The sequence below is a fragment of the Lampetra fluviatilis genome, chromosome 32 (genome assembly GCF_964198595.1).
Source record: "Lampetra fluviatilis chromosome 32, kcLamFluv1.1, whole genome shotgun sequence".
Classification (NCBI taxonomy): Eukaryota; Metazoa; Chordata; class Hyperoartia; order Petromyzontiformes; family Petromyzontidae; genus Lampetra; species Lampetra fluviatilis.
In genome coordinates, this window is record NC_136306.1 from 4,345,683 (window position 1) to 4,368,331 (window position 22,649).

At 50.4% G+C, this 22,649-nt stretch overlaps 1 protein-coding gene across 1 annotated transcript; it reads right to left on the bottom strand.

Annotated features, from left to right (window-relative positions):
• Positions 1–1,898: 1,898 nt before the first annotated feature.
• Positions 1,899–22,026, bottom strand: LOC144943649 (Krueppel-like factor 15). The gene is made up of 3 exons (XM_078871326.1): positions 21,710–22,026; positions 14,693–16,192; positions 1,899–11,677 (listed from the first exon to the last, which is right to left on the bottom strand). The coding sequence occupies exons 2-3, from the start codon at positions 15,685–15,687 to the stop codon at positions 11,509–11,511; spliced, it is 1,164 nt and encodes a 387-aa protein (XP_078727452.1). The 5' UTR covers positions 15,688–16,192; positions 21,710–22,026; the 3' UTR covers positions 1,899–11,508.
• Between the last annotated feature and the right edge of the window lie 623 nt (positions 22,027–22,649).

The window sequence follows — 22,649 nt, forward strand, 5'->3', positions numbered from 1 at the left end:
AAGCACGCAAGCAAGCGAACTTAATATAAAGGATTTAAAAAATTAACCCGTAAAAACAAAGTTTTTCACTATAAATCCTTTATATGTGTGGCGGCTAGAGTCCTCTCGTCCTCTTGCTTGAGATGGCTGCCACCTATGGGTCAGATGATTGCCTGCCACCATTAAGCAATTGGTAATTAAATATAATTTATTTTTTACTAAAAAGTGTAAAATTTTGGAAATATTTTTTTCACGAAAATAAATTGTCACGCACAACGAGTCTGTGTGCAAAATGTCAGCTCGATTGGATCACGGGAAGTGGGTTAAAAAACGACCGAAAGATTTGCACGGTCGTAAGCGCGCAAGCAAGCAAGAAAGCAAGCAAGCAAGTGAACTTAATATAAAGGATTAAAAAATAGCGAGAGAGCTGCTGAGCGAAACGTCGTGATATTTTTATTTTTTTCTATCTACGTGGCTTTATTACTATGCTTGTTTACCAGAGGATTAAAGTCTCACCGATTCTCGGGACTATTTTTTCAGGAGGGTCCTGGGAAGGTTTTCTCAGTAGGGGGGGGTCAATATTGTTCCGTGTGTGATCCCAATAGAGTAACCTGCAGGTCATTCTCAGCAATGGGTTTTTTTTTTGCAAACACCGACGGTGTGTGTGTCTGTTTTCAGGCTGCTGTGGCAAATGTTGTTACACACCACGAAGTCTAGGTGATGTCACCACGGTGCTTTGTGCCAGGCTAGGTACACCTTAAGGCAATCACGTGAAATGTCAAAGGAGCCGTCCATAAATGACGTCACGCGATTTTGGACGATTTTTGACCCCCCCCCCCCCCCCACTTTGTCACAAAAAGTCAAACCCCCCCTCAAATATGACGTCACAAAGCTCTGCCCCCCCCCCCCCCAAATAAAACATGCTTCAAATCGCTTTAAACTATTGTCAGTGCAGTGCGTATTTAATGTGGCGCTGCACTCTGATGTTGTAGGAGAAAACATTTATTTAAAAAAAGTATATTTAATTAAGTAGAACGTCAGTTTAACACGTAGGCTTTCGCGACCAATATTATTCATAATCAACGTTTTTGGGTTTAGATCGCGTTATTTATAAATGTGTCGTAACCCTCCACCACCCGACACGGCCAATCAGTAAAAAAGTGTCACGTTGACAAAAGACAATTTGAGTACGACGTTTCGCTGGTAATTGCATCCAGCATCATCGGGCAATTCGCCAGAATTGCCCGATGATGCAATTACCAGCGAAACGTCGTACTCAAATTGTAAATGTTGTGGTTTCACGCTTCAACACACCGGTGGGCTAAAGCAGTGAACTAATTGTCTTTTGTCAACGTGACACTTTTTTACTGATTGGCCGTGTCGGGTGGTGGAGGGTTACGACACATTTATAAATAACGCGATCTAAACCCAAAAACGTTGATTATGAATAAGTAGAACGTGTTGTCTATTTATTTAAAGTTGCGCATTTTGATGTGACGTCACATTTTTTCAACCCCCCCTCCCTCTTGCTACACATGGTCACAAATGTCTGACCCCCCTCCCCGGTGCGTGACGTCATTTATGGACGGCCCCAAAGGCTCGTTGGCTGGAGGTCACGGGTTACGTGAGGTGATTGGCAGATGGAAACCCGTGTAAATAAACACAAAGATCCTCCGTATTGCCTTAACAAACTGTTGGGGCAAGTGCTGTTAGCGAGCACTTATGAAGGCCGACCCCCTTTGTCCCCTCGTGGCGATGTTTTTTACACACCGCACCAGGTACTCATTTGAGGCCGAGTCGACCTAGGGGAGGCCTTTGTCCAGTTAAAATAATCGCCACTGGTGTTGGCTGTGAGCGGAAATAGAACCAGGGTCGTCGTATTCGTAGCGCAGCGCGCTAACCGCAACACTACCGCTTCCTACACACAACGCGCACTCACCACGCAAATAAATCGACACACACACAGACCCGCAGAGCTCAGCTGCCTCGTGTATCCGTTTCTTTGTACACGTGTTTATTGAGATGATGCCGATGATCTCGCACACCTAGCGCACGTGGCCACAACACAGGTGATGCACACCAGCACTCACCCCACACACAAAAATATAGATTTGTAATTATACCACTAATACAGTATTACTATGACTTTTTATTAATGTATTAATGTTACTCATTCGTATTATTACCAATTTGTCATTCCGCAAGGATGCGGGAGGGTTGGGAAACCTGAGATGATTAATGACGGGGACAAGATATGACGCTGACCTTTCCCAGATTGAGCTAACTTTATCATGTGAAGTCAACCCTGCCACGTGGTGTCAAGCCTGCCACGTGCGTGTATAACGCTGCCACGTGGTGTCAACCCTGCCACGTGGGTTTATAATGCTGTCACGTTGGGTTAAGTCTGCCACGTGGGTTTATAACGCAACCACGTGGATGTATAACCCTGCCACGTGGGTGTATAACGCTGCCACGTGGTGTCAACCCTGCCATGTGGGTTTATAACGCTGCCACGTTGGGTTAACTCTGCCACGTGGGTTTATAACGCTGCCACGTGGTGTCAACCCTGCCACGTGGTGTCAACCCTGCCACGTGGTGTCAACCCTGCCACGTGGGTTTATAACCCTGCCACGTGGGTTTATAACCCTGCCACGTGGGTTTATAACCCTGCTACGTTGGGTTAACACTGCCACGTTGGGTTAACTCTGCCACGTGGGTTTATAACCCTGCCATGTGGATTTATAACCCTGCTACGTCGGGTTAACTCTGCCACGTGGTGTCAACCCTGCCACGTGAATTTATAACCCTGCCACGTTGGGTTAACTCTGCCACGTGGTGTCAGGCCTGCCACGTGGGGGATAACACAAGGTGTATGTGCACTGCACGCGTATCTATGTAAGTCTAGTACATTCGAGTCGTGGTGCCACACGACCGGGGCTCGCACGGCGTGTGGTCACGGGTATACATCTTGTGTCGGTATGCAAGTTATACACACGCACCACACGGGACAGTTTACAGCAGTACATAGTGTGTGTGTGTGTATGGGACGGGGGAGGGGAGGTCAAAAAGTTTCGAGAAAGAGCCGTAAAAATTGTCCACCCACTCGAGGTCACGGCGACTACATTCACTCAAAGGGCTTTACCGTTAAGTGCTGGGCGAGGAATAAGTGCTTTAGAGTTAAGGGGCTAATTAAACAAAATACTAAATCATTAATATTATGCACGCCCAGAAAACACGCCAACGTTGGTGTAACGTTCCATGTTCACTGAGAGTCTTGACGAACTTGACTTCACAAATTCTAGATTTGAAGCTTTCGTGACCGCAAGGATTCATACTCGTAGTTCTTTCGGTAAAGTCACGTAGGTAAAAAATGAAATTAAAATTAATAAAAACTTGATGCAGCAAATCTGGCTGTGACGGTCCCACCTGATGACGGAGACTTGTGTTGCCTCCGAAACGTCGTGATTTTTTATTGTTTTATTTTTATTAATTTTAATTTCATTTTTTACCTACGTGACTTTACCGAAAGAACTAAGAGTTTGACTTCACAAACTTTCACTGGCTGCAACCTTGCTACAATTCACACGCCTGTTTAGCATGGTCAAACAACCAAAGTCATAGACCCCCCCCGTGTAGCCTTTCACAAACTTTTGGGGCAAGTGCTGATAAGCGAAAACCTATGAAGGCCGGCACGGCACACGACGGGGTGGGTGGCTAACACCACGCCCGGTCGCCGTTCTCTCCCCAGTGCTGATGATCTTTAACACCGGACTAAATACTCATTTAGGGTAAGATTCGACCTAGGGGGGAGACCCAGGACCTTTTCAAATATTCGTCACTGATGTTGGTCGTAAGCGGGAATCGGAACTCAAGTCGCCACATTCGAAGCGCAGTGTGTAAAGCACTGCGCCACCGCTCCCACAAATTGTGAAATATGGTCAAATAACCATTACCCCGCCCCCCCCAACAACCCACAATGGGTGGGGAGGCCCTCATCCAGCAGTGGATTTGACAAGGGCGGGGGATGTGAAATTTACAGTCAGGGGTTCGCTTGGTTGCGACGTGGCACCGAGGGTGCAAGTCGTGACACCGGGAGAGCGGTGCTGCTGCTACTGCTGCCGAATTGTGGTTGCGAGTGGTTGACCCAAGTTTCCATTCACTCTCGGCGGAGGTGCACAGAGAGACGAGAGTGGAGTGTGTGCGTAAGTCAAGGTGTTGCTGTTTTAAGTGCAGAGCGAGCGATGGATTTCACAGATTCTAATGCATGACATGCACGCGCCAAAGCCCAGTAAACGTGGAACGTTGGGCCAACCAGCGACAGGCCAACGATTTCAACTAAACGCCAACATCATGTTTAATGGGAACACCATACTTCACATACACACACACTTTATATACACATCATACACCATTTAATCTCATATACACACTGCACATCATATACACCGCATGTATATATACACACCTCACTCCATTCTCACCTTGCAGCACACGCACCCCATGCATCCCACTACAATAACACATCGCACATACACACCACGTTTACACAAAATACCACGTACACCACACACGCCACATACAGACACCACGCACACACAGTACAGACATACCATACGACATCTGCACAACAGATGACACATACATCACTCTCCCACACATCATACTCAACATTCCTGGTATAGCCACAGATTGTGGGGGGGTCAAGTGCTGTTGGTGAGCACCTGTTAAAGCTTGCGTCGTGCAAGATTGGGTGGTGTGGTGAGCAACACGCCCGGCCACCTTTGTCTCTCCAGTGCTGACGTTTACACACCATACCAAGTACTCATTTCAGACTGAGTTGAACTAGCGGAAGCCCAGGGCCGGTTTAGATATCACCCACCACTGATGTTAGCCATGGCCGGGTTTCAAACTCAGGCTGCCAGGTTCGCAGCGTAGTGCGCTAACCACTGCGCCGCCGCTTCACACACATCATGCAAATCGCACGCACACACACCATACATACATATTACACCACATTCAATCCCACATTCAATCACACATTTCATATCAACGTCATACACACGCAAACACAACAAGAGCTATAACTGCAGCTCGTCATTAGGAAGAGGGGGGGGGGTTATCCCAAGCCCAGCTGCAAGCAATGATGAAATTCTCGCTCGCCGTTTTCATCGAATGACCACGACTATGACTATGCTGCTGGTGGGCTTGAATGGGGTCCGAGGTGGAATGCACACCACTGAAGTGGAAGAATGGCTGTCACATCTTAAAGATGGCACACCAATGGTCAGTGGGCAGATCAGCTCCATGGTAGGTCCTGGTATCAAGGACATCGGCCCACATTTGCTGTTCCATCACTATGTAGTCCAGCAGATGTTCTTGCTTGGATCCGGCATGCATCCATTTTGTTGTGTGGATGCGCCGATGTCAGAACAGCGTGTTGGTGATTATAAGGCCATTGGCTGCATAGAAGTCTGGCCCATCCATGCCTTCCAATCACTTCGGTCCAGGTGTCTGTGTCATGGCTCCCCTTGGACGTTAAATTCACCCAGCAGGAGGACTCTACCCCGAGGGGCCTCATCAACCGCCACCAGGGCTGGGTGTTAGAAGACATCTGACTCAAGACACAAATCACACATCACACCACGCATCATACTCACACACATCACACTCAAACACAACATACATCACACACATTACACGCATCACACACACACATCTAGCACATCAAGTGCACATCACACACTGGTCTGGATATTGGTTCCAGGAATTGAGGTCGCGGAATTTACAGTTCTCGCCGTCATTAAAATATTACACCCTGAACGAAAAAACATCTCACAGACACGAACACGTCCTGATAGAATATGCACGTGTTGGGCTAGTGTCACAGTTAACACGAAAGCTGGGCTCAAGAGCAGGGCTAGGCTGATAGCTAGGGCTGGTTCTGGGCAAACCAGCCCATAATGAAAGAGGTTGATGTCTTCAAATTGACCGATGTCATACACAATCCTGTCCGTTAAATGTCAGACACCGTTTCAATTGCTTCTCCTGTACATTGCCAACGCGTTCCCCTCCTCACCACCGCCATCGTCATCGTCATCACTCCCAACGCCCATTGCGCATGGCGACCGACACACGGTCGTGACAACGGGGACGTTTTGTTCTCAAAATTCACGAAAAAACCCGAGACAGCAGATCGACCGATTCCACCACTACCACCCACTGACACCGAGAGAGGCACAGGGGACACGGCGAGACTCGGCACAGCGCTGGAACAAAACCCAAAAAAACATTTGAGAAACATCATGCACTCTGAGAAGAAGACACGGCGGCCGGCACAGGGGCTCAATGCGCCGAGTTAGTTGTTTCGGAACTGGACTCCGGCTCATCAGAATGCTGGCGCCCGTTTCCGCTCCGTTTCGCGAGTGCGTGCGCATCTTTGGGTTTCATCCGCCCTTGGCTCAGGATTGCTTGTCGGCGTCCATAAACCCACGAGCTGTTTGTTGCGTGTTTTTTTTGTGTGTTGTTGTTTGAAGAGCACGAGTTTTTTTTCTTCGAGTCGCTACATATTTTTGTTCCAGTGCCAAGTATGCTCGAGCCGTGTGTTCCCACGAAAGGCAACAATGCGGTTGAAGATGAGGCGGAGGGGCCAACCGGCTGGCACAGGGTGGCACGAGAGGTCTGTGGAATCCGGCCCGAGCACCGAGTGGTTAAACGAAGACAACACGGCTTGGAAACAAACACAGCTCTCATCTTGTAGGTACTGTGTGTCCGCCCGGGGCTGTACCGCACGTTTCGATTTAAAGATTTCGTGACTGCAGGGATTCATCTTCTTGGTTCTTTCGGTAAAGTCACGTAAAATAAAACATAATAAAATAATTCTGGGAATTATTTGATTGTTTTATTTTTATTATTTCCCTTCTACGAGACTTTACCGAAAGAACCAAGAAGATGTACCGCACGTGTTTGAAGCTTCGTTTGGGAGGAAAAATATACTTGAAATGTACAGTCAGGAGCGCCAATACGACAGTGGCAAGGTCAAAGTACATGTACAGCCCTTGTGAATCCACTGCTGGATAGCGGCCTCTCCATGCCGTGCGGGTCCTGCGGGTTATTTGACCAAAGTTCACCGTGCTGGTCAGTGCGGGTGGGTGCAGGCGCGGGGGAGCATAATGACAGAGGAGTCAAGTACAACAATGGATTTTTCTACACACTGCTGCCCTCTGATGCCCGTCACCAAGTGACCAGCACTGAGGGACAACTCTGACACTTTGTCGTCAAATTTCACAAGTGACATCGTGAAAGCACTCCTGTGGGCAATCTAAACATCTTCAGATTCACAGAGCCCGGAACGCAAAGCCCAAGCACGTACAGTTCTGATAGGAGTTGTTTGCCGTTTGTGTTCGGTTCACGCAGTCATCGAGAGAGAGAGAGATCGCGAGCGAGCGATAATACGTCACATTCAAAGGGTTTTTCAGAGTTCAGCAGAAATGCCCCAAGTCTCAAGGTCACGCTGAGGTCAGGCCGAGGTCACCACGGATCTTATTCCCCCTAGACACTCCGGAAACTCATCACAATCGGTGCCCAGCAGACATAGCTCGAATGTTCCAAGCTAATAATAATTATAGCGATCGACAGATATTGCTGCATGGAGAACTTCAGAGTCTTAACGTCTTGCCGCGCGGCACTCTTTGTAGGAAGTTCAAAATGTGCTTAATGTTCAGCTGTTTGTCGATCCACTGCTCACGTGGTATCAGCCACTGGGGGTTGCTTGGACATATCTGACCATGCTGTTAGAGTGAGATGGGAAAAAATTAACCCGTAAAAACAAAGTTTTTCACTATAAATCCTTTATATGCGTGGCGGCTAAAGTCCTCTCGTCCTCTGGCTTGAGATGGCTGCCACCTATGGGTCAGATGATTGCCTGCCACCATTAAGCAATTGGTAATTAAATATAATTTATTTTTTCCTAAAAAGTGTAACATTTTCACGAAAATAAATTGTCACGCACAACGAGTCTGTGTGCAAAATGTCAGCTCGATTGGATCACGGGAAGTGGGTTAAAAAACTACCGAAAGATTTGCACGGTCGTAAGCGCGCAAGCAAGCAAGCAAGTGAACTTAATATAAAGGATTTAAAAAGGTGGGAACCCAAGGACCGGTTCAGATATTGCTAGCCGTGGGCAGGAATCGAACTCCGGTAGCCAGATAACCACGCTGCCGACCGTTCTACTACTCGAGCGGGGATGAAGAAAAGGCATAACGAATGGACTTCAAAAGCCGTAATGAAACTTCGTGTTATGGAGATATTATTATTTGACAGCGTGGTGCACCGCTCTCTACGAAAGTACAGAATTAAAATTCCTGTATCTCATCTCAGGATGCTGAAAGCAACATTTGAACACAAATGTTTAAAAAAAAAGACTGTACTTTGAGAGTCCTGCTGCTAAATTTTGAAATATTTCTTTTCCGAGTACCAATACAAATTTACGCAACACAATCTGAAACATTACAAGCGGACGTTACCCCCATTCTACAAAAACTTAACAGGTTTACCGGTTTTTATTATTATTTTCATCTGACACCGATTGTGGTGGCTTGTTAGTGCTGTCACCCACAAGACTTACAGTTGTAAGTTAAATGACCTGTCAGTTGTCAAACTCGGCCCATCATCTCTGGGGGATGGTAAATTGAGTACCACTTTATTGTAGGTCAACAATGGTTCTCTATGGGGCGACTGGTTCCCTCTATAGGAATGTGGATTTTTTTTTTCACCACCGATTTTAAGACTATCAATGGACTTGGGCAACTAAAAAAATTATGATTGCTCATCCATCCATTCCACATTCTTCACGCGAGAGTTCGCTACGACCAAAAGCCTCTTTTTCAAAGGACAGATAGGCGCAGCCCTGCAATGACTTGCTCATGCCACTGCAGGCAGAAGGGCCTCCACTCCAAGGGAGTAATTTGGTCCCAACTCTTGCACGCTGGCCAGACGTTTTGGAATATATGCGCGTACCAAAACCTCACCCCCACCACACGCAACCTGCCAATCGACAGACTGTGGTGAAAATTATTGATGCTGCTGGGTGGACAGAGGGAGTCGTGGGGCGGGATATAAGAAACTTGGCCCATTAATTTGACTGCCAAGCCAGGGAGACAGAACTCAACCGGGTGACCTCTGGATTGCGAGTGCAAGTGTGCGAACTATCGTAACGCGGAATTTTATAACATCCGAGCGCTGGCTACCATTTATACCGCATGGCGCTTGAGTGTGGTGGCCTCGCCGTGCTGTGGTGACACGGTTTGCGTGCGCAGCGCTCCATGGAAAAAGAGACTTCCACTCTCGTCGACCTCTCACCTTTATCTGTTTGTGCCTTTATAGGGACGCACTGTGACTTTGATTTTTTATCGGCCTTACCCGTGATGACCTCTTGACCCCGACGCACATGAACGCATGTAAACAGACGCGTACACACACACAGACACGCACGCAGATCCACTCACACGCAAACACGCGTGTGCACATTTGTGAGTGCCCATGCACACGCATCGCACGCACACACGTACGCATGCGTGCGTGGTTGTCTAACGAGGTGACTGGCCGCTGGCTGTGACCCTGAGCAAACACAGGAACCCCGCCTGGGGCGAAGTCCGGGTGGCGTAGACGAGCGTTCCGACGCAATGTCCGGCTGAGGTATTCACTCTGTGTGTGCGACCGCGCAACAGGCGGGCACACAAGCACCCGCGTGCCGAACACAAGAACGCACGCCAACACACACTATAACAGACTAACACGCGCGCACGCCCATGAACACACGCGCACGCACGCTATGGATGGGACACCCACAGCATGCTGCCACTCCTGCCAGACAGCGCGGCTGCCAGACTTCACTCATGAACCGTTTTAGGCAACACGTGGGCACTTGTTGGCCAGCTGCCAATTACCATTGGAGGCAAGAGAATTTAGGACTGGCAACTGAGGTAGGGCTACGATCCAAAAAAATCCCATACCTGTCCTCTTGTCTGGGAAAAGGCAGTTACCGTTAGGGTTTAGAGTCGGCGACGTGAGCGGCAAAAAATATCGGTGAATTTCCGAGCGCCGGCGACAGCATCAACAGCTCTTTCGCTCCGGCGAGATGACGGCGAACGTTCACGGCACGGCGAGCCAAGTGGCGTGACGCAAACCACGAAACCACACGCTCCTCTCCGAGCCAAGGCCAGCATCGCAGTCGGGGGCGAACCCTGACCCTTCACCCTCCCTCGGCACCTGCGGCCCCCAACCTGGCCGCTCGTGGCCCCTTGGATGTTGTGTCTCCCCTCCCCCCCGCACCCTCCAGAGGCCTAAGGGACGAGAGTCCAGGTGGCGTGACGGACAGAGACCTTGATTCAGCGAGTCGCTCCCATCTTCCGGCGGCCGCAACCAGGGCGGGGAAAAAGGTTCTCGCTCGGCAGTAGAAAAAAACGACGGTGTGGAAATGGAACCACCGCCTGACATCATCGCTTCATCAATTTTAATAAAATTCACTCAGTCGCTCGTGTGATGAAAGAGTTTGTTGCCGACCGGGTCAGCATAGCAGGACAGGTTGGGTTATGGGAGGCCAGTGTTCAGGACGTCGCCAACCCAGAGGAAAAATCAGCAACCCCTTCCACACCGCACCACACCCAGTGGAACTCTCCATATGCATGTGGCTACGAGTCACGTGCCAGCTACTCCATTGATTCTACCAGAAACACTGGAAAATATTCAGTTGAGAAATTAACTCCCGGGCGGTATCCGCTCACACGTGGTGGCGTCGCACGTCACAGCGCAGTTTTCTCGCCGCGTTTCGGGGTGATCCCACTGATGGATCCACGCGTGGCGGTGCTCGCTGCGAGACGCTTTGCCTGATACCAAGAAGGGTTTGCTCCATCATCCGTGTGCCGCCCTTTAGGCCTTGCGAGGCAGCGGGCGCAACGCGCAGAGGTGGGCACGTGCCCCACACACGCATAGGCCATATATATATACGCACAAGTGTACAAATCGCTTTGTACTTATACAAACAACAAGTGCTATCGGACCTGGGTTCATCATTATTCACATGTCTGCATCTCCAGCTCTTTAAAGAAGAAATCCGAAGGTAGTCCTCCTCCTTGCAGCGTCCACCATCCGATACGCTCCACCTGGTCCCCTCTTCCCTCAGGGGGTCCAACCCTTTTCCACCCCGATCTCAGTTGTCATCACCGCCGTCACACACGTGCTTCAGCGCCACTTCTGTACAGCACCGTCAGACACTTTACATCCTCATGTGAGGGTAGCTGAGTGGAGAGCCAGACCCCGGTTGCATTCGGTGTCACTTGGTAGGGTAGACAAGGGGCCAGTAGCCTTCGAAGAAAACCAGGGGTGAGGGGTGGTGGGGGTCGTGCATCATGGACTGGGAGGGCAGCACCCTTTGGGAGGCAAGGCACCCTTTGGGGGGCGAGGGCCCGTGGAGAGGTGGGGTGTGGCACCCGCGGGAGGGGAGGGCAGAACCCGCAGAGGGGGGCGCGTCAGTCAGCTGACGGAGCGCACGGAGCGGCTGGAGCGTGGGAAGCGGTGCACCTTGACGTGCTTGGACAGGTGGTCGCTGCGCGCAAACTTCTTTCCGCACACGGGGCAGGCGTACGGCTTCACGCCCGAGTGCGAGCGGCGGTGGCGCGACAGCTCGTCCGAGCGCGAGAACCTGGGCGCGCGGACAGACGCATGCGCACGCAGGCACGCACAATGCAGACGCGCGCACATTTAAGCACATACACAGACGAGTGCACGCAGACGCGCACGCAGACGCGCACGCAGACGGGCGTGCACACTTGCGACTGTCTCGCTGCACTGACTTAAAACCTGCGCCTATTGCCACATCACCAGAAATCTGCCCGATCTCGTCAGATATCAGATCTCAGAAGCTAAACAGCATTGAGGCGGGATATTGTTCGGGTGGGCGACCACTGTGCACACGTCTCTCTCGGCTGCCGTAGGGCCTACGTCGTCAGCAGCGGACGGCGATGCGGCCAAATCCGCCACGGTATTTGTACTCCTCCCGTCTCCTCTACTCCTCACTTTCACCAACCCTCACGGACTGACCATGACAATGGATACGGGACACGCCATGATTGATGGATAGTGGATGTATATACAGAATGTATGTGGGATGAGGCACGGGTTAACAGACCCTACAGGGTACCTGTGCACACAGGATACAAGTTATTCAGGTCGAGCGGCTGATGCGACGTAAAATATTTTTTATCGCAGGACTTGCCTATTGTCCACAGATTTGCACAGTTTACGGATTAAAGGTGGGCGATGACCATATCACCCGGAATGTGTCAAATTTCGGAAGCTATGCAGAATTGAGCTCGGTTAGTCCTTGCATGGACGACCAACATGCAGGCAGCCACAGGCGTCGGTGCGGGCCGTGCATCACTGAGGAGTGCAACAGGCCCGGTTGTTGTACTAAAGAAACCGGGCTTCTCTGATTTCGTGAGTTGATGGTCTCAGCATGGTCACCAGTGACTCGCACGAAGACCTATAGACTCACAGAGTCTCAGACTAACACAGAGGCCCATAGACTAAGACAGTCTCATAGATTCACACAGAGACCTATAGAATCACACAGTCCCATAGACTCACAAAGACCGAGTTGTGATGAAACCGTGTTCTCTGGTGTAGTAAGTTGATGGTTTCAGCAGTGTCACCAATCACGTGAATAGAAGCAGCATATTAAAATTGTGGGTTTTCAAATAATTATCGCCCCACGCTGATAAAACCCTTCAGAGCCAATGAAGCAATGGAAGCCGTGGCCTTTCCTCATACACACACAGGGGCAGCTGCAAGAGTAGAAGAGTAGAATGCATGATAGACAAAAGCAGATCATATCGTTAACCCCGTTTAGCAAATAACTTTTGTTTAAAGTCTGTTAAACATTGTGTCGTGCTCCCCCAAAATTATCTCCCCCCCTCGCTGTAAAAAAATTCACCCTACAGGGATGTAGTTGGAAAATGTTTTTTGGAGTCGAGATATGTTTGGGTATGGCTATGGGTATTGTATTACTCTTGTTCTAATTATGCTGGCTTACCTGAGTCTTAAGACTCTTTTTCAGGAGGGTCCGACTAAGTTTTCGCAGTAACAGGGGGAACGTTGTTGCTGCTACCGTGTGTCATCCCAATTGAGTAATTTGCAAGTAACGTTTCATCGTTGCCCAATACCAGTTACGATTTGTGGGGTTTTTTTCTAGCTAAAGCAGGAAACTGGAGGAAACCCACACAGAACAGGGGGAGAGAACATACAAACTCCACGCAGACAGGCACCCGAGTCTGGAATCTAACCCAGGCTCCTACTTGTTATGAGACACAAGTCCTATCACTGCGCCTTCCCGCCTTCCGGTTATAATTTATGATTATGCTTAGGTTATTATTTGCATTGGGGTTGGGGCTATGGTTTTGCTGTGGGAGCTGTCACGTGGCCTTTGACAGCCTGGGCAGCCACGTGTAGGCGACGGAAACCGCCGCGTTACGGGCGGGTGGGCGGCACGGGGCAGGAGAGGGGGGAGACACGGCGTGGGGTGAAGGCGTGGGGCGGAGGGCGGAGCGGAAGGAAGAGAGGGTAGGGGAGTGGAAAGTGAGAGAGGAGAGAGATTGTTGTGGTGTCACGTGTACCGCCATCTGCGCGGAACGCGTCGCCATGCCTCGGGGCCGCGAGAAAGGGAGAAGCGGAGATGACACGAAAATGGGCGAGCTGGGGGTGAGGGGACGGGAGAGGTGGGGCTGAAGGGATGAGAGAGCTGTTGATGAGGGGATGGGAGAGCTGGGGTTGAAGGGATGGAAGGAGCTGGGGTTGAGGGGATGGGACAGCTGGGCCCGGTTACATTGAACACACCCAAGTAAAAATGTTTCTTAGTTAACGTCGCTGTGCTTTGGAATGGAAGCGAAGGGGGAAGTTTCACTGGAGTGATTTCGTTCAACTGACCATAGGAACTAAAAACACCACCAAGTGATTTGGGGGATAGGATATCTGGGGAGGCAGGAAATGTGCTAAGATTTGAGGGACACTGGGCAGACAAAGGTCACTACAAAATATAATCCACCTGGTAAAAAACTGAGTTTGACATTTTCAGACACACTGTTTGAAGAGTGACTTTGCACAGTACTGGAATATCCACGCACAGGTTACTGATAAGAAACTGGAGGATTAGCAAGTGAAGAACTGGCATTGATAAACCCAAGGGTTAGGGGATCGGAGAACCCAGGATCCAGATACACGGGAAGGGAAGAGGGAACCCGGGATGACAGACGTGGGGGACCATAGTAGATAAGACCGATGGAATTTAAAACCCAGGAGTGAGAACATTTGGGAGTAATGCAGATCATGGAAAAAGAGAGTTTGGATCAAGGAGTTGAGAAACCAGGACTGACACTCAAGAGATGTGAAAGCCAGAGATAAAAAAACACGGGGGATTGGAGACCTGAAAGATGAGAGACTGAGGAAAGGGAGGCAGAAGATAAAACGGCATAAAGAGGAAAACCCCGATGCGAGACCCAGGAAGATGATAGGGTTGTGAAACCAGACTTTCCTTTAAAAACCCAAGCAAAGAGTGGAATGGACATGCAGAGACATCGGGCCAAATAACAAGTGGCTGAGAGATCCACAAAAATAGGTCCCATAAAGCCCAGAACTCATCCCCGCAAATCACCCAATCCCTCACCTCCATCCGCATCCTGGCCAGGTGCAGGCAAAGGGCTTCTCTCCCGTGTGGCGCCGCAGGTGCGCCTTTAGGTGGCTGCTCTTGGTGTACATCTTGTTGCATCCCGGATGCTCACACTTGTGCATCTTCAGCACTTCGTGGGCCGCCGCCACTGCAACCGCCGCCCCGTGTGGGCCTCCTCGCACCGTCAGCCGCTGGCCCGTCACCGGCACGCCGCTCACCATGAGGCCACCGGGCCCCTGCAGCGCCGCGCCGGGCTTGGCCGCGATGGGCACGGGAGCGATGCGCACGTAGGGCCGGCACGACGACGCGGGGCCTTGCGGCACCAGCGCGAATGTCTGGCCCTGGATGTTGATGAGCAACTGCGCGAGCTTCACGCCGCCCGCCGGGATCGGCGGAGGCGACTGCCCAGCTGCCTCGGCCGACTGTTCCGCCGCTGGCGTCGCCACGGGCTGCACAACGAGTGGTAACGTGGACGTCGGACGGATCGTGCTCGCGCCGCCAGGGCTGCCGGAGCAGTTGATGCCGCCGATGCTGCTCGTGCCTCCTCCACTACCGCCGCCACCGCCGCCGTTACAGCTGCTGCTGCCGCCGTGCTTGTTGGTCTCTGTCGTGGCCTCAACCTTGATTGTGGCCGAGCTGTCCGCGCCGTTCTTGAGCACCTGCATGTGCTCCTGCAGGAACTCCTCGATCTCTTCCAGCGTGGGTCTGAAGTCACCCGCGAGGTCCGGGAGCTCAAGGGTGCACACCTGCTGCTGCTGGTGGTGGTGCCCCGTGCCACCCCGTGCCTCATGTTGCAGCTGCAGCTGAGGTGTCCCACCGCTGCATTGTGGGCTGTCGCCGCCACTGCTGCTGCCACTGCATGTGGAGCGCGGGCTGCTGCTGCTGTTGCTGCTCGTGTCGCTGTCGCCCTCCGAGCCCAGGCCTTGTTCGCTCGCTCCGCGCACCTCGTCCGACTGCATGTGTGGGGCCTCAGCCGGGATCACCTCCACCATCCCGGGGACCCTGGGACCACGGGGACTCGCCGCAGGCCCAGGTCCCGGGACTTGGGGTCCTCCTCTCTCTCTCCCCTCCTCTCTCCGGTATTCTCCCCTCTTCTCCCACCGTGGATCTTGCTCCCTTAACTTCTCTCCCTCTTTCACGTGGTGGCGCCAAGGAATCTCTCTTCTCTCTCCTCTCACCCCGACCACTGATCTCGTGCTCTCATCTCCTCCCCGGCCCGTCACCTCAACTCCCCTCCTCGTGCCAAACGGTCCTTGGGCACCCCCCCCCCCCCACCTCTTCTTATCCTGCCTGTACCTCCACTCACATCGGCCCTGTCTGTGGGCCACCCCCTCTGCTGCTACTCCTCCTCCTCTCTTCTCTCAATCAAGGAGTTGAGCCTCACCAATTCTCTCCTCTGACCGGTCTCCACGTGCAGCCCGCGTGTCCGTATCCTCGCCGGGAGAGGAGGAGGAGGAGGAGCGCTGAGCTGGGGTGGGGGGCCCACGCTCCCCGGCCCTAGAGGGTTGGGGGGGTGAGAGGCGAGGTTATAGTCACGGTGTAGTTATGGTGTGTGGTGGGCACCCTGTGGCTCTGGAGCCGAATGCAGCTCACTAAGGACTCTTTCTAGATTTGAAGCTTTCGTGACTGCAAGTATTCATATTCTTAGGGTTTTTCGGTAAAGTCACGTAGGTAAAAAATTGTAATTAATAAAAGCAAAAATAATAAAAAATAAAATAAAAATCACGACGTTTCGGAGGCAACACAAGCTTCCGTCTTCAGGTGGAACCGTCACAGCACGCTTGTTGTATTATTACTTGAAATGTCGTGATTTTTATTTTATTTTTATTATTTTTACTTTTATTAATTTTAATTTTTTACCTACGTGACTTTACCGAAAAAAACCTAAGAATATGAATAAGGACTCTTTCGTGATGTCATTTATTAAGGACCACCGGTCTCGTATTGAAACATTCAGGGGTCTTTTTTTCTTTCACACCGGATTAACAAAAAATGGCTCTTATTGTTATTTTGGTTGCTGATCCCTGGCGTGGTATTTGTGCACTGCGCACTGTGTGCACACTATTTGTATGTGTACTGTTGACTCTTTAGTGCTGTTTGTGTGCTGTATATACTGTTTAGAAAATCGATTTATTATCCGGTGATGCTGGTGCTGCATTGGCAGTGGTGTACCAGCACAAACATGAACAACAAACTCAACACACTCCGTGTCAATAACAATGTGTGTGAACCTAAATTAAATAAGTGCACAATAGCCGACGTTTCGGGTAATGGCCCTTCGTCACGGCACATTGAGAAGCCAGAGAAGGAGGTAGTGTTTACTGTGTACAGCTGTCTGGGTATTGTATCTGTAGTTACCTTCTGCACTTTGAGTACTGCGTATACTGACTGTGGACTGTTAATTGTGTACTGTATATAATGTACGAATGTTGTACGAGTACTGCATGTGTACTGTGTTATTAGCAGCATACATCAGTAACCACACACGCGTTTGTTTCTTTAAGTCCAGGTTCATATCGATCAGCGGCAATTGCACAATGAAGCAACCTCTTGCGTGGACGCGTTTCGACATCCTGGGTCTCATCAGCATCGTCAGGATCGTTATGCTTGGAATGCTTGCTCCTGCTCCAAATATTGATCACTCCGTGGCCTATCCACTGCTGGTTGAGTTAAGGTAACACCGATCCGCGATGTAGCAATTACGTACCGATAATCTTTGAGTGAGCTTGTAGCGATTAATAGTTGATAACCTGTTATTACGGTGTTGGACTCGTTAACGCCAAGCATTGTATTCAAACGATGTGCAAATCACATGCAAAATACATGTGAATGTTCTCTGCGGTAACTGGAAAATAATCGATTGTTTACATCGACTTGCGGAGAGGCAATCGTCGGTGATGAATCCAGTATGGAATATAGATTGTAATTGCTTATCAGTTATTTATAATTAATCAGTATATAGTTATGATTGTATTTCGATTTAAAGCTTTCGTGACTGCAGGGATTCATCTTCTTGGTTCTTTCGGTAAAGTCACGTAGAAGGGAAAAAATAAAATAATAAAAAGAAAACATAATAAAATAATTCTCACGACGTTTCGGCCACAACGCAAGCAGCCGTCATCAGGTGAAGAACAGGTCTGCCTTCAGACGCTGTCCTTCCGACAGACCTGTTCTTCATCTGAGGACGGCTGCTTGCGTTGTGGCCGAAACGTCGTGAGAATTCTTTTATTATGTACAATTTTTATTATTTTATTATTTCCCTTCTACGTGACTTTACCTAAAAAACCAAGAAGGTGATGAATTGTGTTTGTTTGCATACATAGCTACATACAAATACTGTACAAACACCCCCTGTATAGCCTAAACAGACTGTTAGGGCAAGGGGCCGTCCATAAATGACGTCACGTGATTTTGGACGATTTTTTACCGCGCCCCCCCCTCGTCACACGGCGTCACAAAAAGTCAGACCCACCCCCAAATATGACGTCACAAAGCTCTGCTCCCCCCCCCCCCCAAAATAAAACATGCTTCAAATCGTTTTAAACTATTATCATTGTAGTGCGTATTTAATGTGGCGCTGCACTCTGATGTTGTAGGAGAAAACATTTATTAAAAAGTGTATTTAAGTAAGTAGAACGTGTTGTCTATATTTATTTAAAGTTGCGTATTTGGATGTGACGTCACATTTCTCACCCCCCCTCGGCACAAATGTCTGACCCCCCCCCCCCTCCTAGGTGCATGACGTCATTTATGGACGGCCTCCAAGTGCTCTTGGAGAGCAGCACCTATGAAGGCCGGCACAGCGCACAGGGAATGATAATGACAAAGATAAGCACACTGAGGCTCACCACCACCACACACACGCACAAAGGACTTTCATCGGTGCTGCTGTTAAATTGCTAGCCGATTTGCGTTACAGACCGTTGAACCTGCGCCCAACAACTTCGATTGTAAACAAAATCACACACACCCACAAGTTAACACTGCACACACAATCATACACACGACACACACACACACGACACACACACATACACAATCACACTGCACACACACACACACAAGTTAACACTGCACACCCATACACAATCATACACACGACACACATACACAATCACACTGCACACACACACACACAATCACACCACACACACACAAAAGTTAAACTGCACACACACACAAGTTAAACTGCACACACACACTCATACACACGACACACACAATCACACTGCACACAGACACACACAGCCATTCTCATACAGACATACTGCACACACATACACAATTACACACACTCATGTCTTACACAATCATAATACGACACACTTTCACTCACACATATATACAATCACACTGCACACGCATACACCTCGTGCATAGACATCCCCATAAAACACGCTCACACAAACTCTCGATACACAGCGTAACAGGACCCTGCGGGGTGGGCTGGTAGGAACGAATAACCAAAGAATATAAACATAATGTATTATTACACTTGTTAAGCCAGGAAAGCCCCACTGAGTCAAAAGGTTTTTGTAGGGTCCTGCCAAGTGTTTGCAGTAGGGGTCGATGTTGATACACGGACGGACGGACGGACGGACGGACGGACGGACGGACGGACGGACGGACGGACGGACGGACGGACGGACGGACGGACGGACGGACGGACGGACGGACGGACGGACGGACGATATAATCTATTGGTGGTCTGGTCCACTTCGTTCCTACCAGTATAATGTCTCATACATACTTCACATACATACACAATGACACGGCACGCACACACATACTTCTCACTCACATTCTCATACACAATGACACACACTGTGACCTACCCACACACCCATTCACACGTACCAACACGTGCACACAGTGCTGTATACGTGCACACAGTGCTGTACACGTGCACACAGTGCTGTACACGTGCACACAGTGCTGTATACGTGCACACAGTGCTGTACACGTGCACATCGTGCTGTACACGTGCACACCGCGCTGTACACGTGCTGTACACGTGCACACACGTGTGCACACGTGCTGTACACGTGCTGTACACGTGCACACACGTGCTGTACACGTGCACACCGTGCTGTACACGTGCACACACGTGCACAACGTGCTGTACACGTGCACACACGTGCAAACAACACATAGATCCCCCCCCGTACCGCCTTTATAAGACGTGTTGAGACAAGTGCTGCTAACGAGTAGCACCTATGGCACCAGCACACGAGGTTAGGTGGTGTGGCCAGGACCACGTCCGCCCGGCCGTCTTTGTCTCCCCAGCGGGCACACGTTTACACTACGCACCCGGTATTAATTTAAGGCCGTGTGGACCTAAGGGTGGAGGTTCCCAGGAGCGGTTCATATTTTCGCCACTGATGTTGCCCGCGTGGGGGGGGGGAACGCGGCTCACGAAGTGTGTGTGTCTACGTGTGTGTGTCTCGTGTGTGTGTCTACGTGTGTGTCTGCGTGTGTGTGTCTACGTGTGTGTGTCTCGTGTGTGTGTCTACGTGTGTGTCTACGTGTGTGTGTCTACGTGTGTGTCTGCGTGTCTCGTGTGTGTGTCTACGTGTGTGTGTCTACGTGTGCGTGTACGTGTCTATGTGTGTGTTAACGTGTGTCTCGTGTGTGTGTACGTGGACGCACGAATGCGCAACTCTTCCGTTTCACACTCCCATAACTTGGAAAACTCACTCCGGGAAATCTTTTTATAAAGGTGACCATCGTCACTGGCAAAAGGCGAGATGGTTGGGGTGGAGATGGTTGGGGTGGAGATGGTTGGGGTGGAGATGGTTGGGGTGGAGATGGTTGGGGTGGAGATGGTTGGGGTGGAGATGGTTGGGGTGGAGGGGTAGGGGGGGTGGGGGGGGTGGGGGGGGGTGGGGGGGGTGGGGGGGGGTGGGGGGGTGGGGGGGGGTCCCCCCCGCCTCCCCCCCGCCTCCCCCTCTCCCTGCCGCCTCCCCTGCACCGGGCCCCGCCGTGGCCGCCCCGGGCCCCGCGTCTCTCTCCACGCCACGTGGAGCCCGCGGAAGGGGGTCCCACGCGGGGGGCGCTCGGTCGAGTGAAATGAGTTAAGAAATGGATTGGTGGTGGGTGGATTGATGGAATTGTGGATGAACTGTGTATGTTTAACTTATTTCGCACCGTACGTAGCCAAAAAGGTCCGGTGGAATGATAAAAAAAACTAAACGCATGGGTGGATACATGGATTCGCTAAGTAAATGATGGATGGTGAGATTGTTTGGTGGATGAAATGAGCGAACAATGGATCGGTGGATCATACTCTTAGGTTTTTTTTCGGTAAAGTCACATAGGTAAATAAAATAGAAATAAAATAATATCATAATAAAATAATTAATCACTGATCGGTGGATCAATTGATTGCCGAGTGGATGGAAATAATTCTGGAGTTATGGATGGATGAAATGAGTGAAGTTATGTATGGATGGGTGGATGGATGTGAAGGATTGATGTTATTAGATAGGTGGATTTAGAAGGGGCGTTAATTAAATGTAAGTTGAGTGGATCGATATCTGGGAAATAAGGGGTGACGGAAAGGCGGATCAACGATTTGGTAGGAACTTAAATGAACATTTAAAAGTACTGTAGCTGGAATGACTGGTTGGAATGCGAGCAGCATGGACGGTGGACCGATGGATGATACCATGAAGAGGTGTATGGGAGAGCTGTGAAGGATTGATACAAGGGGGGGGAGATGGAGTGCACGAGTGTCGAGCGACAGCCGTGAAACTCTGTCTCTTGCAGTCCCCTTACAGACAGGACACCCTCGCCACCTTCCAGAGCTCCGTGTCCCCTCGCACGCAAACACGGACCAGAGACAACGTCGCGAACGAAAAGCGACCCCTTACATTTAGAGCCCCCCCCCCCCACAGCTTCCACTCCCAAGGCCCCCTCCTCCCCCCTTCCTGCAAAGGGGGGCACGAGCAAAAAGCCAGCACTCTTACCATCAACATAATCAACAACAACATCAACAACATCAACAGCACTTACTCGTTGTGCAGCCCCCGGCGATTGGCCCCACGTTTTGCTACTCTCTCCCGCGATGGGTCGCGTGCTGCTGTTGATGCTGTTGTTGATGCTGCTACTGCTGTTGGTGATGCTACTGCTGCTGTTGATGATGCTACTGCTGCTGCTGGTGTTGTTGTTGTGTCGTCAGAGAACTCCCCTCTCTATCGAGGTTGCTGCCGTTCAGATGTCGCTTCCATCCACCCGCGTTTCAGCCACTCCACATCATCACATGACGGCGGTGGGGGAGGGCGGCTTGTGCGCGGGGGATGTGTGTTGTGGGGGGATGTGGGAGTATGTGTGTGTGTGCGTATGTGAAAGGTGGGCGGTGGGGGGTGGTATGTGTGTGGGCGTATGTGATAGATGACTGTGTGTGTGCGTTTGATGCTTGAGGGGTATGTGCGTGTGTAACTGGTAAAGTGTGTGTATGTGGTGGGGGTATTGTACGCGTAATGGTTAGGTATGTGGGTAGGGGTAAGTGTGGATGTATGTGATGAGTGGGTAGTGTGTATGTGTGATAGCTTGGGTATGTGCGGGGTCGGTTGGTATGTGCTCCGTGGGTAAGAAAGGTGAGTTTTGTATGTGTGTAAATGTGAGATTTGGTGTGGAGAGAGACTGGGTATGTGTGTTCATATGCTGGTTTTGTGTTTGTGTAAACACGTGTTCGATGCAATGGCGTCACAAGAACGGAGGCTCGGCGGGTGACATCACATGACCAACCCTGCCTCCACTCTCTGGCGTGAGAGAAGTGCGCGTGTGAATGAGATCGATGTGTGGCTATGTGTGATACAGTACATGACATTCGTGTTGTGTGCTGTGCCAGCCTTCATAGGTGCTCGCTAAAAGCACTTTCCCCAACAGTCCGTGCCTATCCTGTATGGGGTAACTTTGTGAACGTGACAGTGCGTGTATATTTTTTATATCA

Bases quoted from the DNA above. Each gene is read 5' to 3' on its own strand.
- LOC144943649 (XM_078871326.1), bottom strand. From the start codon at position 15,687: ATGGTGGAGGTGATCCCGGCTGAGGCCCCACACATGCAGTCGGACGAG. The intron at 11,678-14,692 runs GTGAGGGATTGG...CCGCGCGCCCAG, and splicing joins TGGCCAGGATGCGGATGGAG to GTTCTCGCGCTCGGACGAGC.